Source organism: Lycorma delicatula, chromosome 5, assembly GCF_047948215.1.
Source record: "Lycorma delicatula isolate Av1 chromosome 5, ASM4794821v1, whole genome shotgun sequence".
Taxonomy (NCBI): Eukaryota; Metazoa; Arthropoda; class Insecta; order Hemiptera; family Fulgoridae; genus Lycorma; species Lycorma delicatula.
In genome coordinates this window covers 17,114,959-17,128,769 of record NC_134459.1, presented here as the reverse complement: position 1 = coordinate 17,128,769, position 13,811 = coordinate 17,114,959, and the positions used below count along the sequence as shown (strand labels likewise).

The window sequence follows — 13,811 nt, the reverse complement described above, 5'->3', positions numbered from 1 at the left end:
TCATTAGTTTACATGTTATCAGCTATCCTATTGTGATTTGGTTTAGTAATCATTGAGGGTGGTCAACATCAAGTGCAATTTTTAATACTGATATGGAAATGCATGTTGTCATTGGTTATCATCTTTCATATTTTGATTTGATATAGAAATCATTGAGGGAGGTAAACAATAACTGTAATCTACATTTCCATATCAGTATCAAAGATTAAACTTATTATTACCCACAACTAGTGATTACTACATCTAATCAACATTGGAAAGCCGATAACATCTACAACATAACAGATGACATAACATTGTAGATGTTATCAACATTTGTAGATAACATCTACAAATAACAACAAATATTTTCGTGTCAGTATCGAAGATTACTGTTTATGTTGACCACACTCAATGATTTCTATACCAAATCGCAATATGAAAGCTGATAAGAAACAAACCAATGACAATATACATTTCCATCTTAGTATCAAAGATTACACTGAATGTTGACCATTTCAATCATATATATATATCCAATGAAAATTTGAAAACTGGTAACATATAAACTAATGACAACACACATCTCCATCTCAGTATCAAAGATTATACTTAATGTTGAACACCTCAACCATATCTATATCAAATCACAATATGAAAGCTAATAACAAACAAACCAATGACAACATACATTTGTTTATCCATATCTAAGATTACACCTAATGTTGACCACCCTCAATGATTTCTATATCAAATCACAATATTAGGGGTGATAACAGAAAAAGCAATGATAAAGTATATTTCTTTATCAGTATCAAAAATTGCATTGATTTTGACCCCCTCAACGATTTCTATATCAAATCACAACATGAAAGATGATAACGAACAAACCATTGACAACATACATTTCCATCTCAGTATCTAAGATTACACTGAATGTTGACCACCTCAATCATTTCTATATCCAATGAAAATACTGATGAAAGTACTGAGATGTATGTTGTCATTGGTTTACCCGTTATCGGTTTTCCAAGTTTTATTCGATATAGAAATGATTGAGGAGGCCAACATTCATTGTAAGTAATCTTTGATACTGTGATGGAAATGTATGTTGGCATTGGTTTGTTTGTTATCAGCTTTCATATTGTGATTAAATATAGAAATCTTTGAGGAAGGTCAACGTAAACTGCAATCTTTGATACAGATAGGAAAATATTTGTTGTCATTCATATATATGATACTGGCTTTCCAATGTTGATTGTATGTATAATCACTAGTTGTGGGTAATATTAAGTATAATCTTTGATACTTCTGGGAAATGTCTGTTGTCATTGGTTAACATGTTTTCGTCGTTCTAGTTTGTTATTGATGATGTAATTTCTGAAAGTGGTCAAAATTAACTGTAATCATTAATACGGGAAAGAAAATGTGTTTAGTCATTAGTTTACATTTTATCGGCCATCCTATTTTGATTTGGTTTAGTAATCATTGAGGGTGGTCAAAATAAAGTGCAATTTTTGATACTGATATGGAAATGTGTGATGTCATTGAATTACAGTGATCAGTATTCCCATTTTTATTGGCTATAGAAATGATTGAGGTGCTCAACATTCAGTGTAATTTTTGATACTGAGATGTAAATGATTGTTGTCTTTAGTTTACATATTACTGGTTTCCCAATTTTCATTGGATATAAAAATGATTGAGATGGTCAAGATTCTGTGTAATCTTTGATACTGATATGGAAATGTGTGTTATTGAATTACAGTTATTAGTAATCCCATTTTTATTGGCTATAGAAATGATTGAGGGGATCAACATTCAGTGTAATCTTTGTACTGAGATGTAAATGTTTGTTGTCTTTAGTTTACATATTACTGGTTTTAAATTTTCATTGGATATAAAATTGATTGAGATGGTAAACATTCAGTGTAATCTTTGATACTGTGTTAAAAATGTTTGTTGTCTTTAGTTTATATGTTATTGATTTTCCAATTTTCATTGAATATAAAAATGATTGAGATGGTTAACATTCAGTGTAACCTTTGATACTGAGTTAAAAAATTGTGTTGTCATTAGTTTACATGTTATCGGTTTTCCAATTTTCATTAGATATATATTGAGATGGTGAACATTCACTGTAATCTTTGATACTGAGATAGAAATGTGTGTTGCCATTAGTTTACATGTTATGTGTATTCCAATTTTTATTTGATATAGTAATGATTGAGGTGGACAACATTCAGTGTAATCTTTGATACTGAGGTGGAAATTTCTGTTGTCTTTAGTTTAAATGTTATCGGTTAATTAATTTTCATTGGATATATAAATGATTGAGATGGTCTAGATTCACTGTAACCTTTGATACTGAGTTAAAAAAATGTGTTGTCTTTAGTTTATATGTTATTGGTTTTCCAATTTTCATTGTGTATATAAATGATTAAGTTCGTCAACATTGAGTGTAATCCGTAATACTGAGGTGGAAATGCGTGTTTGTCATTGAATTACAGTTTACAGTTTTCTAAATTTCATTGGTTATATAAATGACTATGGTGGTCAACATCCAGTGTGATCATTGATACTGAGATGTAAAAATGTGTTGTCCTTGGAATACAGTTATCAGTATTCCCATTTTTATTGGATATAGAAATGATTGAGGTGGTCAACATTAAGTGTAATCTTTGATACTGAAATGGAAGTGTGTGTTGTCATTAGTTTACATGTTATCGGTTTTCTAATTTTCATAGGATATATAAATGCTTACGTAGGTCAACATTCAGTGTAATCTCTGATACAGAAATGAATATGTGTGTTGTCTTTAGTTTAGATGTTATCGATTTTCCAATTTTCACTGGATATATAATTGATTGAGGTCCTCAACATTTGGTGTTATCTTTGATTCTGAGGTCGAAAGGTATGTTATCATTGGTTTGTTTGTTACGAGCTTTGATATTGTGATTTGATATAGAAATCATTGAGGGTGGTCAACATTAGCTGTAATCTTTGATACGGATTAAGAAATGTATGTTGCCATTGGTTTACATGTTATCAGTATTTCCATTTTTAATGGATATAGAAATGATTGAGGTGGTCAACTTTAAGTGCAATCTTTGAAACTGAGGTCGAAATCTTTGTTGCCATTAGTTTACATGTTATGCGTATTCCCATATTTATTGGATGTTGAAATGATTGAAGTGGTCTACATTCAGTGTAATTTTTGATACAGAGATGGATATGTGTGTTGTCTTTAGTTTACATGTTATCAGTTTTCCAATTTTCGCTGGATATATAATTGATTGAGGTCCTCAACATTTGGTGTAATCTGTGATACTGAGATGGAAATGTGTGTTGTCTTTAGTTTACATGCTTGTGGTTTTCCAATTTTCATTGGATATATAAATGAATAAGGTGGCATCGTTTAGTGTAATCTTTGATAATGAGATGGAAATGTGTATTGTCTTTGAATAACATTTATCATTATTCCCATATTTATTAGATGTAAAAATGATTGAAGTGGTCTACATTAAGTGTATTTTTTGATACAGAGATGGATATGTGTGTTGTCTTTTGTTTACATGTTATCGGTTTTCCAATTTTCACTGGATATATAATTGATTGAGGTCCTCAACATTTGGTGTTATCTTTGATTCTGACGTGGAAAGATATGTTATCATTGGTTTATTTGTTATAAGCTTTCATATTGTCATTTGATATAGATATGATTGAAGTGTTCGACATTACGTGTATCTTTGATACTGAAATGAAAATGTGTGCTGTCATTAGTTTTCATATAATCGGTTTCCAATTTTCATTGGATATATTAATGATTGAGGTGGTCAACATTCAGTGTAATCTTTGATACTGAGATGGAAATTTGTGTTGCATTGAATTACAGTTATCAGCATTCCCATATTTATTGGATATAGAATGTATTGAGGTGGTCAATATTCAGTGTAATATTTGATACTGAATTAACAATGTGTGTTGTCTTTAGTTTACATGTTATTGGTTTTTCAGTTTTCATTGTATATATAAATGAGTAAGGTGGTAAACATTGAGTGTAATTTTTGATACCGAGATGGAAATGTGTGTTGTCATTGAATTACATTCATCAGTATTCCCGTATATATTGGATAGAGAAATGATAAGCGGTCTACATTCAGTGTAATCTTTGATACTGAGATGGTAATGTGTGTTGTCTTTAGTTTACATGTTTGTGGTTTTCCAATTTTCATTGGATATATAAATGAATAAGGTGGCATCATTTAGTGTAATCTTTGATAATGAGATAGAAATGTGTATTGTCTTTGAATTACATTTATCAGTATTCCCATATTTATTGGATGTTGAAATGATTGAAGTGGTCTACATTCAGTGTAATTTTTGATACAGCGATGGATATGTGTGTTGTCTTTAGTTTACATATTACTGGTTTTCCAATTTTCATTGGATATAAAAATTATTGAGAAGGTCAAAATTCAGTGTAATCTCTGATACTTAGATCGAAATGTATGTTGTCTTTAGTTTACATGTTATTGGTTTTCCAACTTTCATGTGGATATATAAATGACTAAGCTGGTCAACATTCAGTGTAATCTGTGATACAGAGATGGATATGTGTGTTGTCTTTAGTTTACAAGTTATTGGTTTTCCAATTTTCACTGGATATATAATGTATTGAGGTCGTCAACATTTGGCGTAGTCTTTGATACTGTGATGGAAATGTATGTTGGCATTGGTTTGTTTGTTATCAGCTTTCATATTGTGATTAAATATAGAGATCTTTGAGGAAGGTCAACGTAAACTGTAATTTTCGATACAGATAGGAAAATATTTGTTGTCATTCATATATATGATACCGGCTTTCCAATGTTGATTGTATGTATAATTACTAGTTGTGGGTAATAATAAGTATAATCTTTGATACTTCTGGGAAATGTTTGTTGTCATTGGTTAACATGTTTTCGGCGTTCTAGTTTGTTATTGGTAATGTAATTTCTGAAAGTGGTCAAAATTAACTGTAATCATTAATACGGGAAAGAAAATGTGTTTAGTCATTAGTACATTTTATCGGCCATCCTATTTTGATTTGGTTTAGTAATCATTGCGGGTGGTCAAAATAAAGTGCAATTTTTGATACTGATATGGAAATATACGTTGCCACTGGTTTGTCTGTTATAACCTCTCAGATTGTGATTTGATATTGAAATCATTGACAGTGGTCAACATTAACTGTATTCTATGATACGGATAAGGAAATGTGGGTTGACATTGGTTTACATGTTAATAGTATTCCAACTTTCATTGTATATATAAATGATTGAGTTGGTCAACATTCAGTGTAATCTTTGATACTGAGATGGAAATGTGTGATGTCATTGAATTACAGTTATTAGTATTCCCATTTTTATTGGCTATAGAAATGATTGAGGTGCTCAACATTCAGCGTAATCTTTGATACTGAAATGTAAATGATTGTTGTCTTTAGTTTACATATTACTGGTTTTCCAATTTTCATTGTATATAAAAATGATTGAGATGTTCAACATTGAGTGTAATCTTTGATACTTGGGTGGATGTGTGTTGTCTTTAGTTTACATGTTATAGGTTTCCCAATTTTCATTGGATATAAAAATGATTGAGATGGTCAAGATTCCGTGCAATCTTTGATACTCATATGGAAATGTGTGTTGTAATTGAATTGCAGTTATTAGTAATCCCACTTTTATTGGCTATAGAAATGATTGAGGGCTCAACATTCAGTATAATCTTTGTAATGAGATGTAAATATTTGTTGTCTTTAGTTTACATATTACTGGTTTTCAAATTTTCATTGGATATAAAAATGATTGAAATGGTCAACATTCAGTGTAATCTTTGATACTGAGTTACAAATGTGTGTTGTCGTTAGTTTACATGTTATCGGTTTTCCAAATTTCACTGGATATATAATTGATTGAAGTCCTCAACATTTGGTGTTATCTTTGATTCTGAGGTGGAAAGGTATGTTATCATTGGTTTGTTTGTTATGAGCTTTGATATTGTGATTTGATATAGAAATCATTGAGGGTAGTCAACATTAGCTGTAATCTTTGATAGGGTTACAGAAATGTATGTTGTCATTTTTTGTTTGTTATGAACTGTGATGATATGATATGATATAACTGTGTTTGATATGAACTGTGTCAGAGCATATCAGATTTCCTGTGTTAATCAGAAATCTAAAATAATACACCCTGAACTGTTTCAGAGCATATCAGATTTGCTATGTGTTGAGCAAAACTCTAAAAAAACACCCTGAAGTGTGGAAGAGCATATCACATTTCTTACGTGTTAATCAGAAATCTAAAATAATACACCCTGAACTGTTTCAGAGCATATCAGATTTGCTATCTGTTGAGCAAAACTGTAAAATAATACACCTTGAACTGTGTCAGAGCATATCACATTTCTTAAGTGTTGAGCAAAACTCTAAAATTAAACATTATTAACTGTATGTCAGAGCATATCAGATTTCCTATGTTAATCAGAAATCTATAATAATACACCCTGAACTTTTTCAGAGCATATCAGATTTGCTATCTGTTGAGCAAAACCCTAAAATAATACACCCTGATCTGTGTCAGAGGATATCACATTTCTTATATGTTTATAAAAAATCTAAAACAATACACCCTGACCTGTTTCAGAGCATATCAGATTTGCTATTTTTCGATCAAAAATCTAATATTTTACATCCTGAACTGTGTGTAAGAGCATATCAGATTTCCTGTGTTAATCAGAAATCTAAAATAATACACCCTGAACTGTTTCAGAGCATATCAGATTTGCTATCTGTTGAGCAAAACTCTAAAAGAATACACCCTGAACTGTGTCAGAGCATATCACATTTCTTACGTGTTGAGCAAAACGTTAAAATTATACATCCTTAACTGTGTGTCAGAGCATATCAGGTTTCCTACGTGTTGATAAAAAATCTAAAATAATTCACCCTGAACTGTTTCAGATCATATCAGATTTCCTATCTGTTGATCAAAACTATGAAATAATACACCCTGAACTGTGTCTCAGCATAACAGATTTGATATCTGTTGAGCAAAACTCTAAAATTATACATCCTTAACTGTGTGTCGGAGCATATCAGATTTCCTATGTGTTATAAAAAATCTAAAATAATACACCCTGAACTGTTTCAGATCATATCAGATTTCCCATCTGTTGATCAAAACTATAAAAAACACACCCCGAACTGCGTCACAGCATATCAGATTTGATATCTGTTGAGCAAATCTCTAAAATAATACACCCTGAACTGTGTCAGAGCATATCAGATTTCCTGTGTTAATAAGAAATCTAAAATAATACACCCTGAACTGTCTCAGAGCATATCAGATTTCCTATCTGTCTAGCAAAACTCTAAAATACACCCTGACTGTGTCAGAGCATATCATATTTGCTATCTGTTGAGCAAAAATCTAAAATAATACACCCTGAACTGTGTCACAGCATAACAGATTTGATATCTATTGAGCAAAACTCTAAAATTATACATCCTTAACTGTGTGTCAGAGCATATCAGATTTCCTGTGTGTTGATAAAAAATCTAAAATAATACAACCTGAACTATTTCAGAGCATATCAGTTATCCTATCTGTTGATCAAAACTAATTTATATTTTACATAATAAACAGTTTTTCTCAGACATATCTTTCGTAAAATAAAAAAGGGGCGTATCTCGAAAACGGTGTTTCCTAGAGCATTTTTAACACGATTTTGAAAGGCTTAACCCGGAAAGATTGGTCCTTGTCCCATGCATCTAGAGGCCACTGTTCTCGGGATACTAGCGCGAGCGAAATTGGCCCCCACAGAATTGCAGGCCCTAAATATTTCATATAAAGTAATTTTTTAACAGTAAACAGCAATCATATCATATCATGAACTGATACCTTACAGTATCACCTTGCTTTGTCCATTGTATACTGTAATTGGACAAAGCTTGTATACTGTAATTGGACAAAGCTTGTATACTGTAATTGGACAAAGCTTGTATACTGTAATTGGACAAAGCTTGTATACTGTGTACTGGGACATTGTATACACTTTGTCCAGTGTATATTGTTCTATTATGATTTTTAAACTGGGTATTGGCAATTACTAAATTATACTTCATGCAAAACTCTATAAGTCAATCCCTTATTTCATTCCTTTTACCCAGCTCATATTCACCGAGTATATTTCCTTTCTTGCTGTTTCCAATGCTTGCATTCCAATCTCAAACTATTATTAAATTACATATACTTTTTATATGTAATTTAAATAATTTTTTTGTATATAATTTAAAAATATTTTTTCTATTAAAAAAATTATCTTTTAATTGTATTTTTAATGTTTGGTAATCTATTAACACCAAATAAGGCCCTTTCTCATTGCTTTGAATAACACAAGAAACAGTTCTGGCTTCTGATGGTTTGAAAAAGATGGATGTTGCTTTTTGTTTTTTTTTTTTTAAATACATACTGCGTTTAAATAACCCTAGAAACTTGTTCACTTTTAATAAATATTATTTACACCAATAAAGTGTTCAAATTACACAAGAAATTTATACATTTATGTGTTGTTTAATACTGTGTAAATAAATAAAAATTAATATTTGTGTAAATTAATATATAAATTACGCAGTTCACTATCTCAATTAGTACATCACATAATCATATCACCAAAATCTACTGGAATGTTTTGAAATCCTAGAGAAACCACTAGCTGATGTATTCTGGATATTCAGTTACATTCACTTCTTCAGTGACAGTCACTTCTGTGCAGAGAATTATGAGTTAGGAGAATTGTGCTGATGTGCCAACATCCTCACTTATTCTAATCTCTTTTTCCTCACCTGTTCTCTAGTGAATAAGAACTGACTATCTCTCTTCCCATGTGTGACCATATAAAACAACCTGACATGTTGCTTTTAGTGTCAGAGTTTTTGTCACAACAAAATTGATTCCACGAAGTAACAAATTTGTGTGCATTGCAACTGTACAGGACATGATGATAGCGCATGCATTGAAGCTGAAAAGTGGTATTAATTACAAAGCTTCACATTCGACAAGGCCTTGAGCCTTTTCCTCCTTTATAAGGAGGAAAAGGCTACATTAAAAATTAGTAGTGTGCAGATAGTATCCTTTCCTGTGGCTTTTTGGGAATACAGAAAATCCTTTAATGTGAGGAATCCTGAACAACCTGATGTTAGTTTTGTCCAGGCTGTTTCTATCAATGTGCAAAATGAGAATGAGTGTGCATCATGCAAAGAACTGACTGAATTGGTCCAAATTATTTGCTATTATAACATTTTGTACAGGCAAGAAGAAGAAGGGTATTTTCTTTGTAAAGACCAACAGTGGTTTACTGAAAACAACTTCAATCAGTTCACCACCAAATAAAATTTCTTCTGTACTAACTATGCAAGATCCCTTTGAAGTGATTTATAAAAAAACTGTTGCCTAGTATGGTATCTTCGGCTAAATTATAATTATAAATTATGCTGTTTTTAAAATTCAGTCAAAAACATAAACTCAGTGTTTGTGTTAAATAACACAAACACTCATCAGATAAAAAAAAAAGATCATATATATATAAATCTAAGTTTTAATATTTATTGATGTTGTATTTTGCCACTACTATAATAAAGTAAATGATGAAATAAAAGAATGAAATATTACAAATCAAATAGTATGCATTAAGAAACATTTTAATTTCTATATTTATAATTATACAAATGTCTTTAAACAATTATTTCAGAAATGCTGTTGAATTTTTTCTATCTTTATAATACTGGAAAAATGGATATGGTGAATTTAATTTAAGTAACTGTTTTTTTTTTTTTATTTCATGATGATGCTTGTTTTATCATTAGCGTCTGAAACAAAATATAATAAACACCATTAATTACAATCTGGCTGATAAAAGCTGTTAAATTTTTTAACTGTTATAAAGATAAAACATACTCATATCAAAATTCATTCCTCTTATTTTTAACATTATTTTATAAAGAATTTACAAAATTTTTCATTTACATTTTCAGAACATCATTTTTATATCGCTCTTTACATGTACAATCCATCTCAAACCTCAATAACTTTGTTAGGAATCACAGGTCATTTCAGGAATGATACGTAAAAATAAAACTGATATTTCTGCTCTTAGATGCTATATCTAAATGATTCTTTCCACAGTTTTACAATGAAAATTCAGAACCTTCAATTACATAAACAATCTATATTTAGGAAGGATAGGAGAACTGACTTTACTTAACAGAATTCTCAGCTATTGTTTAACTCTTTGTTCAACCCCTGGATAGAAAGATTAGGTGTGGTCGGTCTAAGATGAAAGAAAAAGACTAACTTACAAAATAATTTGCACTAAAACTAATTAAAACTCCATTAACTGATTACCATATTCTAGTTTACTTCCCTTATAGTCTAACTTTATGGTCATCTTGTTAGTTTTTTATCTTGCTTTAAATATTACCTTATATGTATGTAATCCTTAATTTACCACAGAAAGACCAACAGCACGGAACATCAATTTCAAAGAGAAATCTTTTCTCACATGAAAAAAATTTTAACAAAATAATTGGATTTTAATAACAGAAAACCTATCGTAAAACTTTTCTAAGAACTGTTAATATTCTAAAAGAAGTATATTACAAAGAAGAAAGAATACTACTTGGAATACTGCAAAGAAGAAGAATACTACATATTAATTCTCTATTATTACTCAACAATGCACTTACTGTATCATAACTAATAGATTAAGTTTCCTGATTACCAAGTTACTATTTACTGGACTTTTGTTTAAACTTTGTATACCTAATGTGCCAAATTCTCTTTCATTTTAGTTTAAATTCTTTAGTTTGCCTATACAATCTAGATTACAGTTATGGATTAACTTCAAATGTCCATTATCAAAAGGTTTAGTTTTGTCTTTAGTTTCTGAAAACCGGCTTTCTAGACATGACCATAGGTCTTGTTAAAGTTACATTTTTTAATATAATAAAATTAAATAATTGGCATTTACAAGTCGATATTAACTTCAATTATGTAAAATTAGTTTGAATTGCTATATATAATTTTTTATTCTAAAATAATGAAAGTACAGTTATGAGGTGATTTTAAACATACATGAAATCTAAGCAAAAACTCGACCACATACAAAGCACCTAAAAATTTCATATAGACATGAGCTCAAATTAACAAAAACATCTGTTCATTAGGTTTAAAAAACCTTCATCTCATAGGATATAAACCTCAGTTACATAAAAATGTAAAGCAGTATGAATTTGCTATTCTTATTAATGATATTCTTAAAAAGAGAGATAAAATTATCTTAGACAAAAGTCTGTGATTTTCACTGATGAAGCCATTTTAATATTTGCAGAGACAATAACGGCTTTGGGCCCCACAAAATCTATATGAATTCACTTAACATAAATTCAATTTACTGAAAGTAAAGATTTAGTGTGCTCTTGGGCATAACCCACTATTGAGACCATTTTTGCATTGTATTGTGATCCATTATGACATCTCAAATTACTTAGATATGCTTGAATTATTACATTTTTTCAAATAAGATATAATAATGTACATAATCTTTCAAGAGGATGATGCACTTTTACACTGTCCAAAACTGTTTTTTTTTTTTTAAAAAAAAAAGAAGACATCTAATGAGAAAAGGTAAGATGGATGGAAGCAATTTGTCCCCTGATCACATTTCTGAAGACTTTCACTTCCGGGATGAAGCAGAATGTTTATTTGCACCCATAAATGACTTCTACTATCTGAAACATCAGATCATTGTGGTAATTACAACTGTCACTCATGATGTTACTGGAGTATGGCAGGAATTACATTACTATACTGAAGTGTGCAGGGTGACTCAAGGAGCTCACATTAAACTTAATAATTCAAAATGGGTATGATTGTAAATGTTTATCTTTAATTTTGTTTGTTTTATGTTTCCTTTCAAATTTATAGTAATTTAAAAATGTATGTTCACTTTACGATGTACATGCTGCACTTTAATCAAATTAAATTATTTGTAACAAAATTACAATTATTATTATTAATAAATTACTTATATAACTATCCTGAAATTTTTATTTAAATCATAATTTAAAGAAAACTTCTACTTCTAGAAACTTCTCAAAATAAACCATGGGGAAATGTTTAAATTATAAAATATGCAGCATATTCAATGCTAAATAGAATTTGTTTCTATATTTCTCTTACATTTGGCTAAAAAATCTATTTATAACAAATTTTTTCATAAACATTTATCATACCTTTACAAATGAAATACACAATAAAGTTTTAAGATTTTTGGATGTAAACTGCAGAAAAAGCATGAGTTTAACTAAATTCATTAAAATTGTTTTGAACCATCAGCACAATGAATAGCACTTTCTACTTCTTCTGGAAATAGACATGTATAATTAAGATAATTTTTCCCTTGTTACTAAATGAAGTAAATTAATTCAGAGAGGTAATAAAATTACTTTTGATATAGATAAAGTATGCACATTGAGAGATTCTTTTCATCCTACTCCACAAATAATTCTTTTCATCCTAGCCATAGTAGCGTGGCTAGAATGCAGCTTTCAATCTGTTAGTTTTCAGGGCAAACTGCGAGCAATTTAGTCTGGAATTATATGAAAGATATAGTTGAGTTTAATCGGTTTACTTAAAAACAATCAACAGATAAATAGAAAAGAAATGAAAAACTACAGAATTAATTTTCTAAATCTTCAGAATACTAGGCAAAAAACTGCATAGGAAAATGTTTTGCTTCATGAAGCAAAAAATTAAAAATCTCTTTAGTAAAACAACTTTAAAGAAATTATGGTTATGTCTAGAAAGATACGATTTTTAAAAATACCTTAAACAATCCTCTATCAATCACCGTAATAATGTTAGTAGGAAGTGAATTCTATGAATCTCTTAATATAACTAGTACAACATCAAAGTAATAATTCATTAGATGATTGATCATCATACTAAGGCCTTATACAAGGTCTGTTCAGAAAATAACTGAACATTTTTAATTATGCACCAAAGTAGATACTTAGTGACGTGCAATTGACAGCATTGTGTTCCACATAACCTCCTCTGTAACCACATGTTCTAGGATTGTTGATATCTTGTTTAGTTTTCATGTTATTATTATTTATGTACGTGTGTAAGTGTTAGTAGCGATTTTTGTAATGTGCAAATTTTTGATGTTTGAACTTTAGTCTCAATGTTGTAGTTGTAAACCCAGCTTTCACCTCCCGTTATGATCCTTTGCACAAATCTTTCATTGTCATTGGCTTGTTTAAGAAGTTACAGATAAGCATCCACTCAATGTTCTTTCTGTTGTTCGGTCATCAAACGAGAAACAAACTTTGCTGCGACTCGATGCATGTTCAATTTTTCAATCAAAATGCCATGGCATGATCAAATTGAAATTCTAACCTCTTCTGCAAGTTTTCTGACAGTCAATTGGTGATTTGCACGCACCAAAGTGTTGAATTTCTAAAAGTGAATGTCATCAGTTGATGTCAAAGGCCTTCCTGGTCGAGGGTCATCTTCAATTGATCGATAACCACTTTTAAATCGTGAAAACCACTTGTAACATTACATAAGACCCAGAGCATCATCTCCATAAGCTTGTTGCAAAAGATGAAATGTTGTGAAAGTTTTCTCCAGTTTCATGCAAAAGTTTACCTTCTATTATTGCTCCTGAAAGTTACACATTACAAAAATCGCTACTACCACTTAAAGACATTGCACTCAAATAAA

General features: G+C 30.2%; 2 protein-coding genes across 3 annotated transcripts in view; one reads left to right on the top strand and one right to left on the bottom strand.

Annotated features, from left to right (window-relative positions):
• LOC142324762 (RAB6A-GEF complex partner protein 2) overlaps nucleotides 1-13,811 on the top strand; it is a 164,368-nt gene that overhangs the window by 87,188 nt on the left and 63,369 nt on the right. The window lies entirely within an intron of this gene.
• The window catches only part of Coq6 (ubiquinone biosynthesis protein COQ6, mitochondrial), a 32,345-nt gene continuing 28,237 nt past the window's right edge, over nucleotides 9,704-13,811 (bottom strand). For both annotated transcript variants that reach the window (XM_075365719.1, XM_075365718.1), the window contains one exon: nucleotides 9,704-9,892. In XM_075365719.1, coding sequence (XP_075221834.1) covers nucleotides 9,863-9,892 — 30 coding nt within the window. In that variant the 3' untranslated portion in view covers nucleotides 9,704-9,862. The remainder of the gene's footprint in view (nucleotides 9,893-13,811) is intronic.